The 26,117-nt window shown below is 39.9% G+C and overlaps 1 protein-coding gene across 10 annotated transcripts in view; it reads left to right on the top strand.

The window, feature by feature from the left end:
- DOCK3 (dedicator of cytokinesis 3) overlaps positions 1–26,117 on the top strand; it is a 192,389-nt gene that overhangs the window by 90,777 nt on the left and 75,495 nt on the right. For all 10 annotated transcript variants that reach the window (XM_032699099.1, XM_032699096.1, XM_032699100.1 and 7 more), the window contains exons 10-14: positions 6,077–6,158; positions 11,342–11,402; positions 13,905–14,052; positions 19,415–19,503; positions 22,185–22,310. In XM_032699099.1, the coding sequence (XP_032554990.1) occupies positions 6,077–6,158; positions 11,342–11,402; positions 13,905–14,052; positions 19,415–19,503; positions 22,185–22,310 (506 nt within the window). The remainder of the gene's footprint in view (positions 1–6,076; positions 6,159–11,341; positions 11,403–13,904; positions 14,053–19,414; positions 19,504–22,184; positions 22,311–26,117) is intronic.

The raw sequence follows: 26,117 nt of genomic DNA on the forward strand, positions 1-26,117 counted from the left end.
GAGTTCTTCACAGACACAGTATCGTTCTGTACATATGCTTTGGCTTGCTCTCACACTCACACTGAGAATGAAGACTCATTCTGTGGAGCTCTGGGAGACTTTATTATTAGGTCATTCTTACAGCAGCTGTAAGGACCTAGATTTTTTCCAAGAGGATGAGCAAAAATTAGCAACTCTGAAAGATGATCATGATAAACTGGAAAAGCTTTTTACAGAGGAAAATGAACCTGGTATTTATGACAGTGGGAAATGACTGAAACATTGATATACATGCATGCTTTCTTCCTGACCATGAGACCATGTTCATGAAATAAAAGTTCAGAAGGCCTGATGTGAAGCTCGTGTCCTGTTTAGAAAGTTTCTGCAGGTGCTCTCCAAAGCATCAGGCTACGATGCTGTCCTGGAGTGACCATTGCCATTGCTGAGCATAGTAATGTTCTTGCAGTTGACAAACATGAGGGAGATTGTGGCAAATGGAATGAAAATATTTTTTTTTTCCTGAATCTTGTGTAAAGTTGTACAAGCAAATTAAGCAGCCTCATTAATGTTAGTGTTACCTGTAGTGCAGGATGCACCATGACTGCAAAGCCATGGCAGCCCATCTGGGTTTTCTCTCTGGCTCCACACAGGCTGTTGGAGAATAGTAATTGCTTCCTGGAAAACTGGCTAATGCTGCTGTCCTGGGGCTTGAAAACTTGTGCTGTGCTAAGTCAGGGTACCTCCTCTCTGATACAGGAACAGCTTCTCAAATTAATCCATGCAAATATTAGCTGGGCCACACTGGAAGGCTTAGGCACAGTAGTTCAGTTTTCTCTTTCCCTCCCGCCAAACCCCAGGGATCTCTTCCGTGGTGTTTCTCTCCTAACTTACAAATATTTTGAAACAAGCTCCCTTTTGCAGCTTTAAGAAAATACTTTGATCATATTCCTAATGTAATTCCATTCACCTGGTCAATGTACTGTCCTTGTAGAGCTTGTACCACGCAGTGGTAAGAATAATGCAGCATTTCATGGCTCTGAACTGCCCAAAACGTGGTGTGCACAGCACGACTGGGATATTCTGAAGGCAAGTGTTGGCAAGGTTTCTATTGCCATAGAGAGTGATGAGCTCATCCCGGGCTCCATCCTGAATGACCTGGGCTTGCAGTTTGTCGAGTTTATTCTTGAGATTGATCCGGGACAAAAATTGGCACTTTTACAGTAACATCTTAAAATGTTTATGATGCTCAAATGCCAACTCAAATTTTATTCTAGAATTATTATCAGGCATATCAGCATTCATTAAAAGAAGAGACTATAGAGTTTTTTGTTTGGGGTGGTTTTTTTTTCTTTGGTTTTGGTTTGTTTTTTTTTTTTTTTTTTTTGCTGTGAGAGTAGTGGAGAAATTAAAAAGTATCATGCTTATCACCATTTCTTAACTGATAGGACAGAAAGGAGGTGAACTGTGCTGGCTCTGCAGGTCTTTGTAGCTTATTCCTGCCAGCTTCTCTGACAGCATTTTCACATTTTTATGTGCAGGTAGAGTTTTTTACCTGGAAGACACTGACAGAAGATCAAAGTCTAAAATACAAGTTGTTATATGATCTTCTCCTCTACCATATGACCCTTTTCCCTGTGCACTTCTGCATGTGTCATGGGACCAATATGTATTTTAAAATAACCTTTATTCTTAGAAGGGATTGGCCAAATGTTGGGGTCTGAAACCCCAATTAAATACAGCTTCTGAGAACGGACCGAGGTATTTGTAATAATGTTGGATTTTTTTCAATGTTCTCCCAGTTTTCTTTGGAAATAGGAAGCACTGAGGAAAAGAAAAAAAATGAGGGAACATATTTGTACCATTTCCCTTTCAGTAGCATATTGGAATAGAGAGAGTGAAGGGGAGGTATTTATTTCTGGGAGAAATGTCTGCTGAACCATAATTTAAGGCAAGGGGAGGGTACAAGATATCTCCTTCTGCTTAAGGAGATTGAAGCCCTAATGTGTTGCTGTTCCTGCTTCAGAAAACCAATCTCCTGGACTTTGTTAAAGAATTAATTTTTTTTTAATCTGTTCTTTATCACCAGTTTCCAATTCAAACAGCAAATTGATCTGCAGGCTCTCTCCAGACTACCACTGCTTTGGCATTATCCATCTATTAATGCTGTGCCTGCGTTCATAAATTGATGCTCAGTCAGGATTTTTGCTTTTCAGCACCCCCCAGTAATTAAACCTGTCCATGAGTTAATGCAAGGCCTCGCCAGTCCATCCCGAGCTCTTTGCCAGGCCTGTCCTTCAGTTGTCATCTTTGCATGTTATGCAAAAAATCCCAACAACAAAAACTCCCCATGGGCAAAATGCCACTGCTGCTCACCCAACAGTAAATTTTGTCCCTGTTTGCCTCCTCTTTCATGCTGAAAACGTAATGTCCCAAACCATTGATGGCTTCCTTCCTTTTTGCAGAGACAGATGCCAGTTCAGGATGGTCCTGCTTTTCAGTCAGTTCAGGGCAGCCAAGAAGTGAGACACTACACTCCTTTCATTCTTCCTTCTTTTCAAGTGAATGAACAAGAAGCTGTTTGACTTTGCTCGTCAGAGCAGTGGTTCCTAGATTTGAGTAGCTCTAGCAATTACTAATCATGAGAGTGATTGTAAACCCGGACTGACTGCTGCACAAGAGGTGGTTTCACTGTGATGTGAGTTAGCACAGGAGGAGATGGTGCAATTAGAGTAATTGAAGGTTGCTTACAGCACATAGGAGCAAGGGAATAAATGAGCTTTTGTTTAAGATGCTGCTACTACTGTGGCACATCTTCAATCTGAACCCAGCAAGGTAAAATGTTAATTCTTTTCTCTGCTGTGATGCGTTTATCTCTGATTTTATGCAAGAGAAATGATTCCAGTGTATTTCCAGAATAGCTGAAAATTAATATTTATTGGGTTGTTGGCTTTTTGGATTTGTTTTTTTGGTTGGTTGGTTGGTTTTGATTTTGGGTTTTTTTTGATTGTAGTAGGATCAGGCAGTCAGATTTCATCTTGGAACCTCCCCATACTTAAATTCCACCACTCATTTGGCATTTATAACTACTGGGGTTTTTTAATTAATTTCCATATGGAGTTTATTCCCATTTGACATTTTGGTCTCACTAAACTGGACTTGAATTTAATCTAGATTCTATGCATGCTCTTGTCCTTGTGCAGAAGATAAGCTTGAGGAAAAGGCACACTGAAGATTGAACTCTTTCAAAGGACAGAGCTCCCAAAATAAGAAATTAAATTACTGAATTCCCATTAAGTTTCTTGACCCTAAATGTGTGTATTTTTGTCTAAAAATAGAGCTGTAGTGACAGATGAAGGCAGTGGATCTTCAGGTCATTGAAAACAGGGTTATTCTTCCAGATTTGCTTTGACACAGAAATGAATTTGCAGTTGTAAAACGGGAAGCAGGTGACTCACTATAACTAGTTCATAATATGGGTCACCAGTGTTAAAACACTGCAGTCCCATTCCAGGGATACAAACATCAGCAGCACCAGTGAGATCCTAGTGGAATAGTCAGGGTAGTTTCTGTAAACTGTCCTTGATCAGTCATACCAAAGATGAGAGAAATGCTGGAGATGGGAGACAAAACTGCAAGTTTGGGAGGAGTGACCTGCCAGGAAAGGCAGGAGAACTGGAGGTGGCTTGGACAAATGACTCTCCGTGTTCCCCTGGTCTCAAATGCTGTGGATAACTCAAAGCCCCCTTAATTATTTAGTGGTACAAGCCCAAGAGGACTCAAGGAAGGACTGGAAATTAAAGGAAGGAATTTGAAGGTCCTTACTGAGCTGGAATAAGGGAACAGTTGATCAACAGGCAGGTGGGAAAGATGGTGACCTGCTTCATTTCTTGAAAAGCACTGGATTATGGGGACAGGAACCAGATTTTTTTCTATGGCTCTAACAAGGAAAAGATGAATTGCAAACTTGAAAATATTTCCACTTATTAATGGAATACAACCCTGCAAGCAAGTCTCCAGAATATCCCTCTTTGGGTGTTTTGAAAGCAGACTAAGCAGTACAGTGGTTGGTAATGAATGAAATATATATATATAGACACCTCATCTCAAAGCCTTGGCACTCCTTTCTCTGCCATTGTCTGAGGGACAGCCTGCACAGCCTTTTGTGGCAGACAAATTTTTTGTGGTATTCAGCTTCTGTATGAAAATGAAATGCTCATTAGTGCTGAAATAATTAAAGAAAAACCTGTGTTGAAAGTTCAAAAATATATCTTACTGGAAATTTAAAATAGAATATGTAATGTTGTTATTAAATTATGTATTAGGTAGATAGAGGTAACTATGAAGGAGTAAAAGTGTTGTTGTAATGTACTCAAGTTGTAATATTGCCCTGCTCTCCACTTAACACATCTCAGAATTCTTACTAAAAGATTTGATTATACCACGTCATTAAAGCATTTGCTAAAACATTCTTAACTTACTAATTGACATCTCAAAGCAGTTGTAGGTAGAGAATCATCAAATATCTGTTTCTGTTGGATTTCTTTGTGGCATTTCAGCAATTTGGTGGCAAATTAATTAAAATTATAACTGAATGGGGTTGGGGGATACATGGAGGTTGGGATAATAGTGAATAACAGGGAGAGCAAAAGAGCCAGAGAGGATGATCTGGGTTGCTGAGCACGATAAACTCACAAATAATCGTGCAGAGGTTATAACGAGGTGTGTGAGTCGTGCTTGCAGAACCATTCCAACAAAAGCAACAGTTCTGAAAATATATCAGCCTTTACAATGGACAGGTTGCAGGAACTGTAGTAAAAAGGCCAATTTGTGATGTCTGATACATTCCAGTCAGGATGAGTAGGGACTTGGCTTCGTGTGTGTGGAATACACAGATGTGTGTGTTGGTATTTGTGGTGTAGGTGGTGCCAGTACCAGACTGTTACAATCCTACAGTTTTAGAACTGTTCATGAAATGCTGTTGGAAAATTGCACCGTGGGTAAGTTCTATAAAACAATTCCAGCACTTTTTCTTGAATTTCTTAACAGTGTTAAGTTGCTTACTTGTTTGGGGGGCTGTCACTGCTACCCTGTAAGAAATGAGCTTTTCTAAAGGGCTCTTTAACATACAGAAGGAAGAGTAACAAAAAGCACTGGCTGCACACTGAAATCAGGCAGTGATTAATCCATGTGGATTAACAGTAGGGATGAGTGGCCTTTGGGAGCAAACTACCAAAGTGTCTACACTGTGTTTTCATATTTTTCAGGCCAACAGTACTGGAAAATGTGTCAGATAAAGGTTAATGGAGTTGATACAGTCATACTGGATAGAATTGAAAGGACCTGTGAGATAATGGAACTGTAGCTGGAAGATCTAATGATGTGCTCTCGTTTTATTTCTGTGAAAATCTGGGATGAAAATTCTGGTCTAGAAAATCTAGGAAGAAAATACTTGGTGTGATCTTACACACTTGTGAAAAAATTACTCATCAAACTCTTTTTTACACATAAATTCTCTGTCTTTAGAAATAATATGAATGTCCATGTCTTACCACCCATAGTAAGGAGTGTTCACTTTGCAGTCTGGCTATACATGCTGGTTTTATTCATAGAAGGGCTGATTAATTTGACTGATAAGAGTTGTATCAATTGAATCCTAATGTATTTGAATTAGGATATTGCCTCTATAAATACTGTGTGTTAGAGGAGATTGCTTAATTGGTATTCTTGTTACTTTTAGTTTTGAGTGGATTTTAATGAACTCAGTTTTACCAAAGGCCCTCAGCAAGTTTGCCTTAGCCTTTGCCTGGAGGAGTTGTAATGTGCTCAGATTCTGTGCTTCTTATATTCACATTAAAATAATGTTATTGCATCATGAATATGCATCAACACAATGTTTTCACAAGCAGAGTACTTACTATTAAAAGTCTTCTGTGCTACTCCATGTAACTTGAGGAAGATCAGTGAGTACTGTTTCATATATGTTGGAATTATAATAACCACTGCAGCTTTTTTTTAATAAAACCCATACCTACCTGCATTTTTCTGTTGAAGTGTGTACCTGAAAGACTTACATTTTTTAATGTTATTTGTTTTTCAGTGAGAGGTTTATGGTGAGGTTAAACAAGAATGGAGGCCCCAGGAACCCGGAGAAGATCGATCGAATGTGTGCTCTGTTCACAGTACGTGTCTGTTCCCTTCCTTCTGCCCTTCCAGGAGTGTAGTTGGAGATCACTCACCCTGAGGGGGGAAAAACAATTCTTCCCTTCCAATATATTGAGCAGAACAGAAGCTGTTTCTAAGTTTTGTTACGGTTGTGACTTAATGTTAACATAGAAAATGAATGTACTGCTAAATTATTTTTATGGCTAAGTAAATAATCCAAAGTACTTCCTTTGAAGTGCATCTTTTCCTGCTCATAGTGTGAAATTTTTAATATTTTCATTGCATGTGCTGTGCTCTTAGATATCTTAGGGCACAGGAAGATGCTGTGATGGCCTGAACAAAAAACAAAGCACTTTTTTCAGAGTCAAAGGCAGGCAAACAACTCCAACAGCACACAGAGAAAACCTGAAAATTCTGCAGGCAGACTTTTGTCACAGCCCACTGGAGTGTCCGTGTAGCAGCCCCAGGTGGATGGTGCAGGACCCTCCCAGGTCGGGAGCAGAGGGTGTGGATGGGACAGAGGGAACAGGATGTGCTGCAGAAACAACAGCCACGTTGAGCTACGAGGAATTGGTTGGAATAAAGGGAACATTGTGACATCCAGAGTTCCCACAGCAGGTCTGTGCAAACAACTACCCCATCCTGAGGCACAGCAGATACCACCAAGTACACCAGCAGTCTTTGACTTTCTGTGCCAGAAAGACTGAAGGAGTAACACCTGTCTGGCTCCTAGCAGATGATTCCTCATTTGGGAATGAAGTAACCAGCTCAGATTTTTTCTTTTTGATTCTTCAGACTCACCCCTCACCTGAGTGCCTTCTTCGTTTGTACTGGTTATACTGAAATGGAATCATGGAATCACAGAATGGTTTAGGATGGAAGGGACCTTAAAGATCATCCAGTTCCAATCCCCTGCCATGGGCAGGGGCACCTTTCACTAGACCATGTTGCTCAGAGTTCCATCCAGCCTGACCTTGAGCACCTTCGGGGATGGGGCATCCACAGCTTCTCTGGACAAGCTTCTCTTGTGCCAGGGCCTCATCCCTCAGAGTGATGAATTTTTTCCTGATGTCTAATCTAGCCCTGCCCTCTGGCACTGTGAAGCCATTACCCCGTGTCCTGTCCCCACATGCCCTTGTCAGAAATCCCTTTCTGCAGTGATCTTAAGTTATGTTTAAAATTCCCTCAGAATTCCCTCTGAATCATATGTCAGACCATGATTTTATCTGCCACTTTTTCTCAGATACGAAAATCTATAGATGTTGAAACTTAACAGCCCATGACAGAATAACTGTGAGGAATATCAGATCCCAAGTGTGATAAACACCATCGTGTCTCACCTTTAGCTCGTGCACATGCTGGAAGCTCTGTGGCAGAAGTATTTTTACCTTCAGTAAAGAAAAAAAGACGGTGGAGAGCTTTGATATAAACTTTGGTTCTGGCAGTGGAACCCTCTAAGGTCAGGCAGGGCTGAACACTGAAACAGGTTCCCAGTACAGTTCCTTTTTTTCCTTTAAGAAGATAGTGAAATTTCTCCTCTTAAGGAACAGAGTGTATCCAGCCAGATATAAGGATGCTCAGTTCTGCCTCCATCTGGATGTAAGAGGTATGGGTCAGTCCAAAAATAGCTCTGACATGGATGCTGACAGCAGTAGCAGTTTGGGTTTAGGAAGTGCTGCAACTGGTTAAACAGCAGCAGAGGTAACAGTCTCTTAGTGTTTCCATGGTTGGTAACTCAACACCAAGAGTCTTTCCCTGCTAAGAGAAAGTGCCCAGGGAGCAAGCTCCAGCTCTGGTGTCTGGTCTTTATGGAATATCCCTAAGGAATATTCCCAAAAGGCAGGATAGGATGCTTTCTGTCGAGTTTGACACTTTCAGGCCTCTGAGGTTCATAATTCTGGAAAAGATTTTCACCATCAAACTTCCCCATCTACAGCAATGCCACATGACTTTGGGTCAGCTTTCTGGAACAACTGTCCTGCTTCACTCTGTGGCGAACAGTTTGGAACAGTTTTGCTCTGGTGACCTTCAAACCAGCCTTTACACTCTTTAAAAAATGATGATATACTGCAGCCAGGGACATAACATAGTTCCAGGAGAGACCTGCTGCATATTATGACAGAGTGTAAAAAAGACCAGTCTGGAGTATTGTAGACAGTGCCACTCTGCAGCACCTCTCCTGACCAGAGATCACCCCCAAGTAGCCTTTTGGTGTTACTGTACAAAAATACCAAAGCTGCTGCAGTATCAGTTCTCTGAGGTGCTCAGACTCCATCCCTCTGTCTGGTGTAGGTGCTTAGACTCTTCTCACTCTGCTAGAACATATACTCCACATAACAGGAATTATAATTAGAAAAATTATCTGTGCAAAAAATGGCATGCTTTTGATACAGTGTTTTTCATCAGTGTATTCAAAGGACTTTTCAAAGTCTATTGGGAAAGAGAAACAAATAACTGCTTTTTGAATAACCATTTTATCCCCAATAGTTCTATCTTACCATAACTTATTAATTAGGAAATGCTTCCAAGATAAGATAATTCTGTGATTATCAGGTTTGTTCCCAAGCTTGTGTTCATCTTGACTCTATTTATTTATTTCCTAGCCCTCCCTCACCGCAGTATCTTTCAAAAACTCATCTTTTCCAGAGGCAAGAAGACAGTTCAAGGGATCCCTGTCTTTTCCTGCTCTGTTACTGCCAGGGGTTCAACTGTCTCCTTGTGTGAGATATCAGAATTACTCAGGCTTTGGTTTTAGGCTTTGGTTTTACATCTGCTGTCATATCATAGCAAAGGTGAGAAGCTGCTCGCTCTGAAGATCAAAGCTCACTCAAGCAAACCTCAACCTGTGCACACTTTAGAAACATTCCTGGGTCTGAATTGAAACATAACTGCACAGTATAAGCTCGTTATTTTTGTTAAATATCTTATTTTCTCTACCCTATGAGGTTGGCAACTGAATTAAATAACTAATTAGTGGCAGACAGGTATCCTTGATTCCAGTGGTTTGGAGGTGGTTGTGATGATGTTTGGGTTTTTTAACATACAACTAAACATTTCTAGAAACCAGCACTGTAAAGAACTAACTGTTATTAGAGAGTAACTCTTTTCCATACCCAATAATGGAGGGAAAATTTAGGACCGATTTTCTGAACCGATTTTCTAATAAATATTAGAATTATAATATTACTATTTTAATTGTGAACCAGTATCATTTAAGCAGCAGCTCAGAAGGATATGGGAAGTACCCACCCTGTGGATGCAGTCCTAAAAACACCTTTCTGTCTTTATTTATATGGCACACAAGCAAACAATAAACGTAGTTTGTCCTCTTCTGGTCCTAAGTCATGTGCATGCATTCTCTGCAGAGGAATTATCTGAAAACCTCCTTGCAGGGGTTGGGGCTTTTGACTGTTTGATCCATGTCATTATGAGAACTTCTTGCCTTGGAAAAAGCCTCTGCTGCACAAACTCAAATAGAAGGCCATCTGGGCCCACATTTCTTGCCTCTTGACTGTGACACAGTGTATTTTTTTGTGAAATTGAAAAACGACTGAAGTGTGAACCCATCAATATGTTCATGCCCTGCCATTTTCTGATGTTTTGACAGCTGCCCTTTAAAAAAAATAATTCTTTAAATTGCTGTTAATTAGAACTGGTAATCAGATAGTATAATAAAATTGTCCCTGTCAAAGCACAGATATTTTCAGGAATCTATTGCTCTCTAGAGTATTAAGCACTACCTCCAAGTTTTTTTGCTCTTTGAAATGTCTTGTCAGGCACTGTTGAGATTAAAACTATGTCAAACCCCCTCTTAGTGTGGAACTTCATGTCTCCAAGACATGTAAGATAAAGGCTACCATATGCTGCTACACTGGTATGTTGGGTGATGGAGAAAGCCTAGAAAGTGTGTTCCCTTATTGGTGCAGCAGCAGAAGAAAACTTGCAGAGAAAATGCTAAGGACGACGTTTATAGCTTAATTTTTTGGCTCAGGAGAGGCACGATCTGCTCTTTAGCAGGATCCCAAACAGTGTATTTGCAACTCCCTGCATATGCTGCCCTGGGAAATACAGTGCTACTTTTAAACAGTGAGGAGATACAGCCATGAATTTATTACTTGCCTGCTGTAATTCAGCAATATAACATGATTGGAAAGGGATTGACACCTCTCCTTAGATTAAATTCTCTTTGTGCCTGGTTCTCAGTCACTGTGCCCGGTTCTCAGTCACTGTGCCCAGATTTTATTGTGCTACATGTCACTGTAATCTGGGGTTGCATTGCCATCATAATCTCAGTTGTTGAGATTTGGTTTCTCAGGTCACATGGGAAAGAAATTTGCTGTGTGACTTAAAATTTGTGTTTTAGCTTTCAGCAAAATACAAATTTTAATTCTAAATTGGTTCAGTCTATGATTAGCAGAACTTAGTTGTCCACAGTTTAAATTTCCTCCCCACTTTTATATAAAAATTCCACTTATTTCTTTTTACAGTGTTTTTAAAACCTCTTAGCTGAGGAGTTCATTTAAGCAAAACCACAGAATTTTATCTGAGATTGTTCCAGTTAATTTTTCCATAAGCAGTCTGAAAGTAAGATGACAGCACTTAATAGAGTGGAGAAAGGGGCAGCCTTTTTTCATCAGTCTAAAACATGGATGAATATTCTCACAGTACGTAGTATCTGTTTAAAATCTTCTTGTCTGGGAGGTTAGTAACATAAGGAAAACTTGTTAAACAATGCTGATGTTTTTAGGAACAAATGTTTCTTAGATCTTTCCCGTAATTTAAAAAAAAAGGCAGAGAAATGTCTCTGAAGTTCATATTTGTTTATAAAGTTATCAGTGAAAACTACAGCGTGCCAAGGAAATTGCAGTTAAGATGTCTTCTAACATGTGAATGCAAAATGCTGCAGTAATGAATTATTGAAAAGTGTTATGTGTGTTTTGTTAATCTATTTCTTTATTATTAAATGTCTCTCAGGGTCAATTGTACTTACTTGTCCTCATTCACTCCAGCTTTCCTTTTGCTCTTCTGTAGGTTCCCCTTTTCCTGGTTTTTGGGCTGTTTTTCAAGCTCACTTTTAGAAGCTTTGGCCTCTTTTTCTGTAACACAGAATTTGAGAGTTTTCATCTGTGTGATATAGTTACACTTACGTTGGAAGTGCAACATGTTCCTCTTAATGTCTGTATTTTTTCCAATCTTTCAGGACCTCAGCAGCAAGGACATGAAGAGAGACTTGTACATAGTTGCCCATGTAATCCGAATAGGTACAGTATGATTTAGTGCTTGGAATAGATAGAATTAACAATGCCTTTAGAGTATTTTTAAATGTATGTTTTAATTAGCTGACTCCATAATGATTTAACCACTTCCAAAACTCAGTCATAGACTGATTAACATGCAGACCATATGGAGCTAAATGTTAGAAAGTTACTGGTGACTGTTAAACAGTGATGGTTTTTTCTTAGTCTGAAACAAAATACTTGATTGAACACCACATTTGGGAAGAGGGACAAGCTAAAAAGGCTTTTTGTTTAACGTTTAAAAATTTCAAATGAGGTCTTTTTACTGATGTTTATAGTTAGTTTACAGGACAGGACAGCAGCATACCTGCCCATCCACATCTAGTAAATCAGAGGCTGTTAAACAAATATATATAAAGGTCTGCTTTCTACCATAGGAGTCTGTGGTGCTTCCAAGAACCCACACTTAAGTTTAGGGAGATGCCTAAACTCAAGTTTAGGGAGAATGGGTTTCTCTGACTAGTCAGCCAGGCCAGGCTAGGCTTCATTTATTCTTTTTGACACTTGCAGTAGCAAGAATGGGAGGTATTTGTGACAAAAGCGGAATTTAGAATGTGCCTTACAGAGTATAGTGCAGTGCTCGAAGTTCTTAGCCCAGCAGTGTGTTTAAAGTGACTGTTTGATATCTGGTATGTGAATTGAATTGCTGGAATCTCTTATAGATGGAAGGTGTTGGAGAGAAAAAAGTTGAAATTAAAAAGGATATAATTAGTTAGTAACAGGTTTAAATGGATCTAATTTATTAATGTCTGTACTTCCCCTGAGAAATTAGCAAGTACATGTTTTACCTATGTTAAATATTAAATAGTTTTAAATATTAGACCTAAAATGTTAACAACATAAAGTGGGAATAGCAGACAGTTTCTTCAGTTATATTATTGTAAACAAGTGAGTAGTGCATTGTCATCATGTTTTTCAGGTTTTCAGTTAACTGAGGAATGGCCAGGGAGTGTTTGCAGTGGAAGGGTGTTTAACCCTGTTGCCAGCCCAGTCACTGCTGACATCCTTTAGCAGCCATAGACACCTTTTCTGAAGTACAGCAGGTCTAAACAGCTTAGTGAAACCACAGCTTTGTGTGTTGTCCTGTGAATGACAATGTGCCTTCAAAGCCACAAATGACTCTGTTATCACTTGAAGTGATTAATGAAGCTTGTAGGAAGATATGCTGTGTTAACCTTGATGTGGGAAGTACTGGACAAATTATTGTGTGTAATGTTACAAGTTCACTTAGATTATCACAGTGATTTTTCTGGCCTTGGCATTTTTTACTCTATTTTAAAACTGCCTTAATAATAGGAAGTGAGTCACTGAGCAGCTTTGTACCTCGGAATTCTCCTCCCTGCGCTGCAAGACAAACATGATCTATGACCAATATATAATATGTGATATATAATACACAATGTATAAAGTGAGGATTTGTGTAAATTCTGAACTATAATGGAGGGACCACAGTGAGTCTCTGTGTGGATCAGATGGGTGAGTACAAGGCGTATTCTTGGCTCAGTGCAGAGATGATTTGTAGTCAGCCCATCTGGATGCAGATACGTGTCGTGGAGCTGCAAATCAAAGATGGCCAGACATGATGCTGCTCACTTTGCCCTCGACTGTTCTGTTTAGCTAAATGAGGTGATGCCCCTTAATTAAAGCAGCCCAGGAAGTCAGGTAGGTTCAAATGGACCTCTGGGTTTGAGGCAGTTTAAGAGTGAGAAGTTGTGGTGGGTTGACCCTGGCTGGACTCCAGATGCCCTCCAAGCTGCAATATCACTCCCCTACAGCAGGACAGGGTTGGGGGGGAATAAGATGGAGGAAAACTCATGGGTGTGAAGGTCAGAGCAGTTTAATAAAGCAAAAGGAAAGGCTGTGTGCAGAAGCCAAGGAAAACAAAAGATTCATTCTCTACTTCTCATCAGCAGTCCATGTCCAGCCACTTCCTAGGAAGCAGGGCTTCAGTGCATGGAGAGGTCACTCCAGAAGAAAAACTTCAGTCACAAATGTCCCTGTCTCCTCCTCCATTCTCTTTTCTTTTATTGTTGAGCAGATACCACATAGTTTGGAGCATCCCTTTGGTCAGTTTGGGTCACAGCTGTCCTGGCTGTGTCCCCTCCCAAGATCTGCCCACCCCAGTCTCCTGGTGTGGGAGGGATGCTGCAGAGGCCACCTTGATGCTGAGCCAGCACTGCCCAGCATCTCTGGTGTGTTATCAACACCTTTTTGGGTACCAGCACAGCCCAGCACTGCTCAGCATCACTGGTGTGCTACCAAAACACCTCTTTGGGTACCAACACACAGCCAAGCATTTTGAGGCTGCTGAGGGGAAAACCAACTCCACTTCCAGCAGACCTAGTGCACAAATATCAGACTGAAGGCTGGAGTTGAAACTTGCCTGCTCAGAGGGGTCATGGAACACAACAGACAGGATGGCTGTGTGTCAATCCCTGATGTTTTACATTTCTCTCTTCACTGTAGGTCGTATGTTGCTCAATGATTCCAAAAAAGGGCCCCCTCATTTACACTATCGCCGCCCCTATGGCTGTGCAGTGTTGAGCATCATGGACGTGCTTCAGTCAATCTCTGAAATAAAGGAAGAGAAGGATTTTGTTCTCAAAGTTTACACGTGAGTAACTCCTAGAAGGAAGTTCTTTGCTTCTTTATTATTCCAGCAGCTCATAGAAACTAATGAATATTATCCACAGATATTTCAGGTATGTGAAATGCTTCAGAAATTATTGAGTATTGCCCAAGTCTGGGACATGCAAAGCTGCTCTTTTATTAATGTGATTTATTTAAAATCTGCTAAGCTCAAACCCAAGGAAATATGCTGTATTTCATCTTGTGAAGGGAATAGTTACTTGTGCTCCATCTCCTGTTCCTTACCAGTCACAGTGACCCACAAAAGGAGATAGAGAACAACTGAAGTCAACAGTGTGTGACCGAAAAACTCAAATCAACACTTCCTGAGCAGGAATCTGTCTTACAGTTATTTGTGATTTTGAACTTTGAACTAACAAATTCTTATTCTGAATTGTGGTCTCACAGTTGTAATAAAGAGGCCACAGACAAACTGTCTGGAGACTGCAGGGAATATTTAAATCTCTTGTCAGTGAGAATAACTACTGGCAAGATCTGCTTTGCAGATGGGCTGAGATACAGCTGACACTGCTTTGTGGTCTGTGGCCACAGTAATAAGATAATTTGGCGGGTTACAGAACTTTGTTATTCTTTGAGAAGTGCATTCAGCAGCAGAAAAACTGACCTTCAAGGGAAACTATAAATGAAAAAAATGTCTTTTACTGTTCACTGAAAGGTTCTTGGATTTCTCTTCGTACATTAGAAATCTCTGAAGTCCAAACAAAAGTCTCTCAGAGTCAGCTCCTCCATTCTTCCTTTGCCAGCAGTTATGAAAACTGGAGCAGAAATATCAAATTACAGGGAAGAAAATGGTCATCTTTCTCCTCTCTGTTGGTCAAATTTGGATAATTTTGGCCTTTTATCACCATTCAGTTTCAGCTTATCTCAGACCAGTGGGTTTTGGTTGTGTAGTTCATGTTAATATTGTCCTTGTAGATGTGGTGTTAATAATTGCAACTGCAACATCTTGAATGTTTACAGAAATGGAACATTCTGGTTATCAGATACCTGTTTTGGTACCCTTTTAATGCATCTTTAGCTTCTGATTCACTGAAAAATAGAAGAGAAAAAACTTTTTAAAATACTGGACAAATAAAGTCACACAGTGACTTAGAGCAATCCAAAGTCCTGGTACAACAATAAAAGTTACAGCATACAGAGCTTCCCTTTTCTTCCTCTTAATCTGAAGTGTTTTGTTGACATGGATTCCCTTCATGCACCCAGAGTGCCAGCAGTGTGTGCCCAAATGCCTGAGCAGGTTTGTACCATCACATCTGCTCCCCCCAACCCTTGTTTTCGTGTCCCCCACGCAGCCCTTGCTGCCTTCCCAGAGGGGAAGGAGAGCCCATAACAGAATTCAGCTCTGTAATCAGATGCTTGTAATTTTTTATCACTATTATCACTCTCCTGGGTTGTTTTAAGTCTTGTGCATTCTTTCTTTTGTGTTACTGCTGCTTGGAGTGTTCTCTGTAAAACTCCAGCAGGTATATTCAGAAGGGAACGTGGATTTATCTGAAGGGCACCAGCTTATCCCCTCTGCAGCTTTGATAGCTGTTGGTCTTTCATGGCAGAGTTTTCACAGGTTTATCTCTTGCATCTTCCCTTTACACATTCCTTTAGCTAACCCCCCTTTTCTTGCTTTGTAGGCTAAAATTGAAATGACAGGGTTTTGTCTTTAGTAAGTTTAAAATTGATTGTGAATGCTTAAACAGCACTGAACTGCTTTTCTTACCTGCTGCTCTCATTTTGATTACTGCTAACATGCCCCGGGCCAACTCAAAACCATCATAAAGATGAAATAAGGAGGGAGGTGTATTTGTGTTTTTCAAGGAGCAGTAAAAAGCATTCCTTTTGTACACTATCTGGCTAAAGCTTACGGCTGCCACAAATGAGGCAGCCAGCAGCCAGCCAGAAAAGCCTTTTCACAGGGAGAAGCTGGAAAAAATTTGAGAGACTGAAAACCTAACAAAGGCTGAAACAAATACACGGTCTTTCAGGGAGACTTTTGCTGGATCCACAAGAGAGAATGCTTATGGGAGGGGGGGAAAAAAAAATCAATTTACTTCACCAGTCTTTCTCTGCTTGCCTTATTATTGTTAAAGATTTATGGCTGAAAAATACTTCTTTCTCACAATTGAGATTTTCCTCTTTGTTAATCCCACAGTCATGTTAAAATCTCACTAAGAGGATATAGTAACACAGCTGTAGTTATAAGCTCATTATGTAAAAGCATAAAGGTTTACTTTTATAATTCTTTTTAATATACATGTAAAATATTTAAAAAGAGAGATGGAAATTAAATTCTCAGTCCATTTTTTAAAATCACTTGGTTTCATATTTTTGTATTTATTTTCATATTAACTTTTATCTCTAATGAAAGTTTTTGCTCATTGAACATTACTCTTTGTGTTAGTCTTACCATTCCTCTAAAAACTTCATGTATTTCTCTTTCATGTTATCTTTTTCAGTTTTATTTTTTTGTCCTATTTTCCTTCTATCCTTTTTTTCCTCCTTCTCCAGCGCTTAAAATTCTTTCCCCTTAATGCCTGAATGCCTTTCCCTTTTGATATTGCATAGTTGCTATTTGTACATCCCATTGCTGTCCCCAGCTGGGGGATGGCAAACATTCCAAGTGGTAAATCTCCTGTGGAACCAGCCGACCTCAAAAGGTGATGGCTGGTTCAGGGGAAAATTCTTATTTAGGGGAGGAACACGTTCTGTTATCTATTTGGTATTTGGACAGGTAGAATCTGAACACAATAAAACACGGTCCAAGCAAATGTTTTCAGGCCTACATGTCAAACTTGGGAGAATATCCTCCTTTTTGTGTTCAGGAAATGCAAAGTGCAGCTTACCTTGGTACCTGGTACAGCACTGGCTTTAGCAATCTTTACGGTTTGTTGATTTGGGATAACTTTGGCTCAGGTTAATTGGCAGACATAAGTCACTGGAGACTGAAATCTATTCTAACTTGCACTCCAGAGGCTGGTACAGCAACTAAAAAATTATCAGAGGGTAGGCATTTTTTGTAATCTTACCTGGGAGGAGGGTATAGAATTTGTCCTATAGGTTATCCTTCTACTTCTAGGAGAATATTATTTGCAGTAGGATAAATGACTTTTAATGCCTTGGCCATGTGAAGATAATTATTATTTTTTCTTGATGTGTAAGCTGAATTAGCACAGAACACCACAGTTACTGACAGGGGTTTGTACTGGCCATTAATGCCTCAGCTCTGTTGTGGTTTGGTTTTGAGAGATTGTTTTGGGGAGTGCAGATACAGTCAATTTGCCATCCTGTGGAGGTCTGGAAGGTCACTTCAGTGCTGACCTGTCTTGAGTGACTGTGGATAGCTGATGTCTCCTCCCCAAAGGGATATAGTAGTGATAGAAGGGGGGGAGTCGAGCAAGTGAAATGTTTAACGACACAGGGACATTTCTTTATCAGAAATGGAGAATGTGGGGAGCTTCAGCTTGAAGAGGAGAAAAGTGATAGTGGAAAGAGATACAACCCAAGGCAGTGTGAGCAGGTCCAAAGGGGATTAGACAAACTTATGAACAAGAGATCCATAAAGAGAGGAGCAGGAACAGACAGGGCTGTACCCTCTAACCTCCCAAATCCAGCCACCTCGGGGCAGGGGACTTGAGCCTGGCTGCTCCTCTCCCCTGCCAAAGTATCATGTCCTGTGGCCAGTGTGGGAAGGTTTTTGTGTATTCTGGAGTTCCTGACAGCCAGCTGAGGTGTCTGATACTTAAACCCAGTGCAGGGGAAGGCAGGGATGGTGGGAGAGGTGGAGCTAAGGTTTGAGGTGGGATGATCCCAATCTAACTGCACCAGATAACTCAGGACTACAGCCTGATCAGCGTTTTAATTAAATGAATATTTTTGGGTACCACAGTGGAAGAAAGTAACTCCTAAGGGTTTTTCTCCATATTTTCCTCTTTTGCTGTCTGCACTTTGTATTTCATTTACTCCAAGTTGTCTCTGTTCCTTTTGCTGTTACAATAGCATTTGGGGGGATGTCAGTAAATGCCATAACAGGCTTTGTGGGTTCTCTCATTATTCTTGGCAGTTTTGTAATGCAGAGGCTGTAAGAAATGACCAACTGCTATGTGTTCTAGATAGCCCTAATTTCCTTTTGCCATGCTATTCTTCAGTTACATAATGCAGCAAACAAAAAAATACCTGATGTCTTCAGTGTAGCTGGTTTGTATCTTACCCTGGTTGTGCTGATGTGTTGTACTCTTGGGGGGGGAAGCAAAAAAGGGAAAAAATGTTCATATCCTTGGGAGAAGTTTTGCTAAGTGACTTATTTCTCAAGACTCATAGGAGCTGAAAGCTTAGAGCATTAACTTCCCTTTTTTTTTAACCTTTAAGAGTCAATAGGACAGAAGTTTAATTAAATTGTTTAATTCAATTGCTTTTCAGGGGAAATAAGATTCACTATTGCTGCTGAGTTAAAAATTGCTGACTTCATGGGGAATCATTAAATCTTGCAGTTGTAATTTAAATAGAACACAATTGAATTTAAAATGCAGTTAGACTTGATCAACATACTGGTTTTCCTTTCTTTTTTGGCCCGTAGCACTGTTTGTGGTAAAGTTTCCATTTTTTTTCACAAGAGAAGAGATTATATGGCTCATCTTTCATGTAAAAGCTTAATAAAGAGGGACACTTCAGTTCTTTGCCTTTCTCCCCCAGTCTAATGTCCCTCTCTCATACAATGGGACAGTGAGCTACGGACTCAGAACGTGGGGCTTGTTTCCTTGATTCCTTTCTCAGTGACACTGCAATTCTTGCATTTTGGGCTCTGGATTTTGGTTAGATTGCATCATGTTTCAAGGCATTCTGTAAAATATGTAGGTAAGCAAAAGACTCATTGTAAATTCCTGAGATACTTAAAAAAATCCAGAGTTCATTTAGTCTTTCAAATTTCACTTTTATTTCTTGATTTTAACTTTTTTAATAAATTAAAAACAAAAAGGTAATATATGGCAGTAGTTAATTTCGGCTGAAAATTTATTTTCTACATACACAGGATTCAAACAGGACAACCAGAGCTTTCTTGGTCTTGTCATAATCTGAAGAGTGAAACAATGGCTTTGGTGACAGAAAAGTCCCTACTGGCTCCAGAGTGTCCATAAAAATGACATAACTATTAGGGATTAATCTATTAGGGATTTATCTATTATATTTTTGTTTCCTTCCACTTTTAAAAACAAGAGTTACGTGGGATTTCTCTCATTCATCCAAACCTTTCATATTATCTCTACACCAAAGCTGACTCTCCTGTTCTAAGATGGTTCAGCAGAAAGCATTTAACTTGAATTAGTGTTCTTTTATTTTAGGTGTAACAACGAAAATGAGTGGTGCCAGATCCATGAAAATATCATCCGCAAGTCCAGCACCAAATACACAGCACCCAGCTCCAACTATGGTAAATATTTACTTGTGCTTGTTTGTCTTGACAAGAGCTGAAGATTCCCTTTAGGAAACTGCTGATTATTTATAGCAGAGAAATTCACTGAGATGTGAGGTTTTGCTTTCCCAGCTAATGACAGATAAATATGGAAAGTAAATCTTATCTTTTTACCTCATTTAATGATGTCTGGAGCTGCTAATTCAGAGATCATTGCTATGCCATTCCAAATGAACCAGCTGATAGGATGCAGTTGTGCTTCATTAAAGCGAGTTTTGCATTCATTACCAAGTGCCTCATTCATGGGCATTCTGATGACCAAATACTGAATTTGTCTTAATTTCACTTATTTGCATATTGAGATACTGTAGTGGAATATGGAGTTCACACTGCCATAGAAGATATTAAGTACAACAATAAGCAAATAAAACATTTTTCAGGTTTGCATTTTACCATGTGTCAAGCCAGTCTCCTTCCCTGCTGCTCCTCCTGTTACAGTTCAGGTTATCCACTAGTTATCATTAGAATATTTTCCTGAGTTGCTTATAACTTTTTTACCTTTGCCTTGGGCTTTTTAAAATAATGATTTCAGGCATTTCGTTAAGATGTCGTTCATCTCTGGAATAGGAGGTTGAAGCTTGGCAGAGGAGTTGTGCTGTGGGAAGGGCAGGGTTGCAGGCTGATTTAAGCATCAAGAATATGATTTGGGCCTCTCAGAACCCACTCTTAGAGTGAGAAAATTCTCAAACCACGAGTGTGATGTTTCCCTGGAGAAAAGCTCACTGGTTCTTCCTCTCACCACCTTCCCAGGTCTTGTGTAAAGTTGGTCCTTCAGATCTGCTGCAAGGAATAGAAACAAAGTGGAAGGATATGCTGGGTAGAAAAGAGGAGTGGGGAGTACAGAACCTGTGGGGAGAGCAGGGAGCTGGGCACAAGTTTTTTGGGACGGATTATGTGAGAAAGTATCGCATAAGTTATATATGTAATACCATGCTGGAAAAATTATATATTCTGTTACCTATAGTGACTGACTCTAATGGATGACAGATTAATTCTGGTGCTTTTTGTTAAGTACTGAGAGGTCTGAACTTCTAAATTCGCTCTAGTGCTTTTGCACTGCAATTTTTAAAATTTATTTTCATTAGTTTGTTTTTAATAGCAGAAGAGGATATAAAATGAAAGAGTGTTTCTGTAAGTGGCAAAAATAGTCAAGACTGATTTGTCATGAACGTGTATCTCTTGTGTGCTGTGGAACCTTCTGTAGCACATAGACAACACACACACATCCACTTGCACGTGGTATCCAAAAGGGCTGGATTTTTTTTCCATGGTTTTCAAGCCTGTGTTTTCCCTGCAGAGCTTTGCAGTGCTCTTCTGCCTTCTTAGCTGGACAGTTGCAAGTGCATGTTTTGGCAGCTTTTGAGTACATCCATGCTGACTGTCCAGCTGGCTGGTTGGCCTCCCTTTTCCTTCATTTTAAGGCTTTATGCTCTTTTTTTTTTTCATCCCAACTCCCAGTATTCATAAAATTTATACAGTCTTCCTGTAATCTAGATATCCACTTATTTGCTAAATTTGGCTGAAGCCAAACAGCAGGATTGAAAATAACTTCAAGGGAAGAAAGCAGGAATTGGGTGGGAGGTACATGATCCTCCTGGTTTCATTCCTCTGGTAACTTGTCTGACAAAATGGTGACTAAATATTGTTCACAAAGCCCATGTATTAAGCTTAGGAAACAGCAGAACTTTAGATGGCTCATGCAAGACCAGAGTTTGGTTTGGTGTGTGTTGTTCTGGAGAATGAACAGGGAGGATACAAAGAACTATTGACTGACTGACATGGAAGGAGATAAAGGATGTGGGAAATGACTGTGTGAAGGTAATTCCCATGGATACTGTGAAGGTAATTCCCGTGGATATTGAGGCTGGTAGCCTGTGCTCAGCAGGTGAGACTGAGCTTGCAGGGCTGAGCTTAATCCTGGTATTGTTTGGTATCGTAATGCTGGACTTGTTAATTTTACCAATACATTATCCTTGCTTTAGGGGTGTAGTATGGGACAAAATAAAAGCAACTGGAGGAAACAGCTGGACTGAGATTACCTGTGTAATTATTCCTGGTCAAGCTGTTTTTCAGTTAATACACTGAACAACAGAGCTGGTTGCTGAAGTCAGTTTGGCCAGTTGCTATTCCTGAAACGTGTTGAGGTGTACTGATGGGAATTTCATTAAAATCAACACCCCTTTATGAAGCAGTCAAAGAAACAAGTGGAACTGATATGCTGTGAGATTTAATTTTTTTCATGGTGTTAAGCAGGATTAAAGGTACTTTAGAGATGTTCTACATACTGTGTGGTTATTCAGATAGAGGTGGCATTGTTCACACATGTATTGTAACCTGCTGTGTATGAGGAATTGAAGTAATGGAAGTACTTGCTGTAGCTTGTGACCTGTCTGTGAAATTAAGTATTCTGATTTTTTAACGTTGTATGTTAATATAATGCTGTGCTTGTGACTGATCCCTTGTAACAGTTTTGTTTCTTCCATTTCAGCTTTAAATTACTCCAAGGGAGAAAAGAACTCTGTTTATATACTTGTCTTAAATTAACTGTGGAGTAAAACATTAGCTTACCTGCATGCCTTGTATACACAGACATCTGATTCTTAGGTCAGAAACAATGAACATATTTGTGTTTTTTCCAGGACTTATAATTTCTCTTCAGCTTCTTCGTGGTGACATGGAGCAGATTCGAAGGGAAAACCCCATGATCTTCAACAGAGGCGTTTCTGTTACCAGGAAGCTGGGTTTTCCTGATGTTATAATGCCAGGTAAACACAGCAGCTCTAATCTGAAAATGTTGGTGTTTTTTTTCCTCATACTCTCCCACACTATTGCACTGGGATGGGGGATTTACTTGAACAAGATAATAACAGAAGAGTTGCCTTATTTATCAGTAAATGCCAATTCCAGGTTTGGGAAGGTATGCTGAATCATTTTAATCAATGGACATTATAGTCATAGAAGGTGTTATATGAACATGTATAGCAGGTGATCTGGAAGGATACTCCCCCCACCACCCCTGACACTTGGATATCCCTCATGTGTGGAGATTATCCCTCAAGCGTAGAGATGTTTCTTTTTAAATGCATGAAGTTTCTTCTTCTCAATAATCCAAAGCCTGGAAAAAGAGTTTCCATTTGCAACCTTGATTTTTTGGAGTTGGTGTGATCCCTGACTATACACAGGGATCTGGTTGGGTTTTCCAGCTGGCCTTGCAGAGCACCTGGTCCATGCAACAGGTGTCTTGGCTGGAACATTGCTGTGCTTCCTTTGATCCTTAATTCTGGAGCAATAGCTGGAGATGCTTCTTGTTTTGGCAGAAGCTGAGATAACCCCAGCACAGCCAAGAGTTCAGCTAGGGAAGAACCCAGAACATAGCCAGTCGTGCAGCCATACAACAGCTGGTGTTACACTGTCCTCACTTCTGCAGTGTGGGAAGGAATGGGCTTGGGAATGACCCTGCATGTGTAGCATTTGGACTGTTCCCTCATTGCTGTGCATGACAAGCAAGACCAAGGATGACTTTGCAGACATGGGAAATTTTATGAAAGCATAACAGGGAAAAAATCAGGTCTTGTTACTCGAGAGGCTGCGGTGACACATCAGGATCAGAAGTAGTTGTTGTAGCTTCTATGTGGAGGCTCTTCAGAAACCACAATAAAATAGGGAGTAGGTGGGAAGAATTTCTAGAAACTACAGTCAAAGGATTTAGAACATCTCTTTTATTTACTAATGAGCTTGAAAATAGTAATAGAGCAGCAGAGGATGTGAGCTGTAAGGCCAATTATAAATTTTAGGTTTTAGTGACCTTATAGCAGTTCCAGTCATAACCCAAAGCAGTCAAATAAAGAAAAGATGAATTATTACAGGTTCATCTGCAGAAACAGCTGCTGCAAGGTGATCTACTGTAATTGAGATCCCAGCTGGATATGTCAGCTGGAATAGCTGGATCACAGCTAGAAAAGCCAGCATCAAAAATAACATTTACATACCTGTGTGAGTGAATTGATTCTCCTGCAAGAATTGCTTTATCCTCTATTTCTGTGTATGGAGGAGTCCCTCAGGTGCTTAAGGAACAGCTTTGTGTCCTCAGTGTTTCCCTGTATTCTGCTGGTTTGGGCAGGGCTTTGGCCCAGAGCTGGAGAAGCAAGGCAGCAGTTTTCATGCAAAAAGTGCTCCTGCTCTAAGCTTTTAAAATTCTCTATTCATTGCATTTAATTCAAATTTCCAGATTTTCTTTGTGAGAACCACAGTTCTTGTTGGAGAAAACACTGGGATTTTAGGATGATAATCTCTTTGGAATTGGACATACAGATATGTATACATATGCTTAAAATACTGATTGATAGTAACAAATGTGTGAAAGGACCACCATTCTGCTGTTAAATGCTTCCTGCCTCTGCAGAGACATTGGACACACAGAACTTCTCCTTGGTTCAAAGGGGGCTACAAGAGGTTTTCATATATAGAGTTTGGATGCAGAGCTTTAGGCATTTGTATTTGGAAAGGAAAAGGCTCCCATTTGTGGAGAAAAGCAGTTTGTGCATGTCTGTAAACACCAGGTAAGAAAAGAAAGGCAGCCAAGGGAAGTGTGAATGGACTTTCACTGTAATTGTAAATGAGGACATGGCCAGAGTAGAGATGAGATGTGAAGAGAGAGGTGATCATGAATGGGGCTCTGAACAAAGGCTCTCACTGTGTTGGATATTTTCCAGGATAAGGAATTCTCATGAAAATTAGGAGATTGAAATGTAATGGAACTCCGTTAATGCAGCAAACAGTGCTCATTCTAATTACTTATCAATATTTTTTATTTAATGAAAGTATATTTGAGATATTCAAGTGACAGCACATATTTGCCCGTTCTTAGCTTTTAAAACAATTGATCAAACTGGGGTTTGAGTTGACCTGCCATCCAGGATAGAACGTTTGGGTTAAGTCACCTTTCAGGTGGATTAACCATTCTACATGAACAAGGGATGTGTATCAATTTACTTTGTGCTTGTGTTGTTACAGGATCAAACATTCTTCCTTAGCTTTCTGAGCATTGTCTTACGTTGAAAAATAATTAACTGGGGACACGACCAAAAAGAAAACAAAAACCAAAGCCTGCCATGCACATGAACAGTTCTCAACCATGTCTGCTGTTTTAATTGTCTTTGTCAAACTACCTTTTCCTTGCTTTGCCTCAGAACTGTTTCTTTGTCACTAAACACAGGGTTTTTTCTTCCAGAAAAGAGCACAGAAAGTTCATGACTTTTGTATTTTGCAAGTGGATGCAGGTTTTTCAAGGCAGTGTGGTTTAAAAATGTTTTTTAATGAGTAAATTAATAGATTATGTCACCTAGTACCGTTAAAATATGCAGTAATCATTCTGCTGAGCCAAAGAATCGGTTTTTAAAAAATAAATAACTCTAGCATTTCAAATTAATCTTCTTTCTCATAGGTTTGAACGTTTTCATTTTCTTTTTTAGTAGGAAATCCTTTCACATGTGCACATCTTAACCATTAAAGTTCTGTAGGTCTGTCTTACCACACAGTTTTCCTGTTTTGTTTTGCTTTCTAAACTGTAGTATTAGTTCACTGTATCAAACCCTCTTTTCTGTCCCTCAGCTATGAGCAACATCAGTGGTAGCTGGTCATCATTAAGAAACAAAGTGAAACTGGTCTTTATGGGCTTATATCTTTCATGGCTGTGCAGAACAAGCTTAATACTGTACAAAATAACCATGCCTGTCTTTGTTTGTAAAGATAAAATGTTCTTTGTTTCCTACTGTGTTGTGATCTGAGAAGAGCATCATAAAGGCTTCCATTGTCTTTTTTGTCCAAATCAGAAGGGATTCAGTCAAACCAGCCTCATGAAGAAGTATGGTGGGGTTTTGTTCATTTGTGATGGGTTTTTTTTTTCCTTTTCTAAGTTGCTGCTGGGTTTAAGGCCATGAGTCTGATCCTGACAATTTTACCTTTCCCCAGAGCTAAGAGCAATGAGGCATGTGCTGCTTTGGGATTGCAGCTGTGTTTGTGTACAGAACTTGCTGATCAGAATCTGTTGCATAGGCTTGGCGTTTGTCAGTCTCCCCAGGACATCCCTCCCCTTCCCCATGTGCTGATAAGTATTCTGTCTTTTACTTTGATGCTCTGATGAAAAGTGCATGCTTCATCTTCTACTCGTGAGTGATGTTTCTTTCTCTTTTTTCTCTCTCCTTGTCTTAATTTCCTGGCTTCTCTCCCGTTCCTTTCCCTTTATTCTCTCCCCTTTCTTTCTGATGCAGAGATGAAGATTGTTGGGTGTAAGTTTCTGCTTTTCTGTGTAATGTCTGCTTATTGCTTGCTTTTTTTTCCATTTTCATATCTTTCATGGAATGTTGGGGATTGGTAAAGACAGCAAATCATAACATCACAGGGAAACTTTGATAACAGAGAATTGGAGACTGTCTCTCTTCACAGCACAGGGTTTCAGGCAAATTTAGTAGCTGTGACAGGTGAGTTGGTAGCAAAGGTGAGAAACATCTCAGCATCTGTTCTGTCAGTGAGCACAAAGTCATGGCAAAAATCTGTTAAGAAGAGGACATGGC

This window comes from Chiroxiphia lanceolata, chromosome 11 (genome assembly GCF_009829145.1).
Source record: "Chiroxiphia lanceolata isolate bChiLan1 chromosome 11, bChiLan1.pri, whole genome shotgun sequence".
In the NCBI taxonomy this organism is placed as follows: domain Eukaryota; kingdom Metazoa; phylum Chordata; class Aves; order Passeriformes; family Pipridae; genus Chiroxiphia; species Chiroxiphia lanceolata.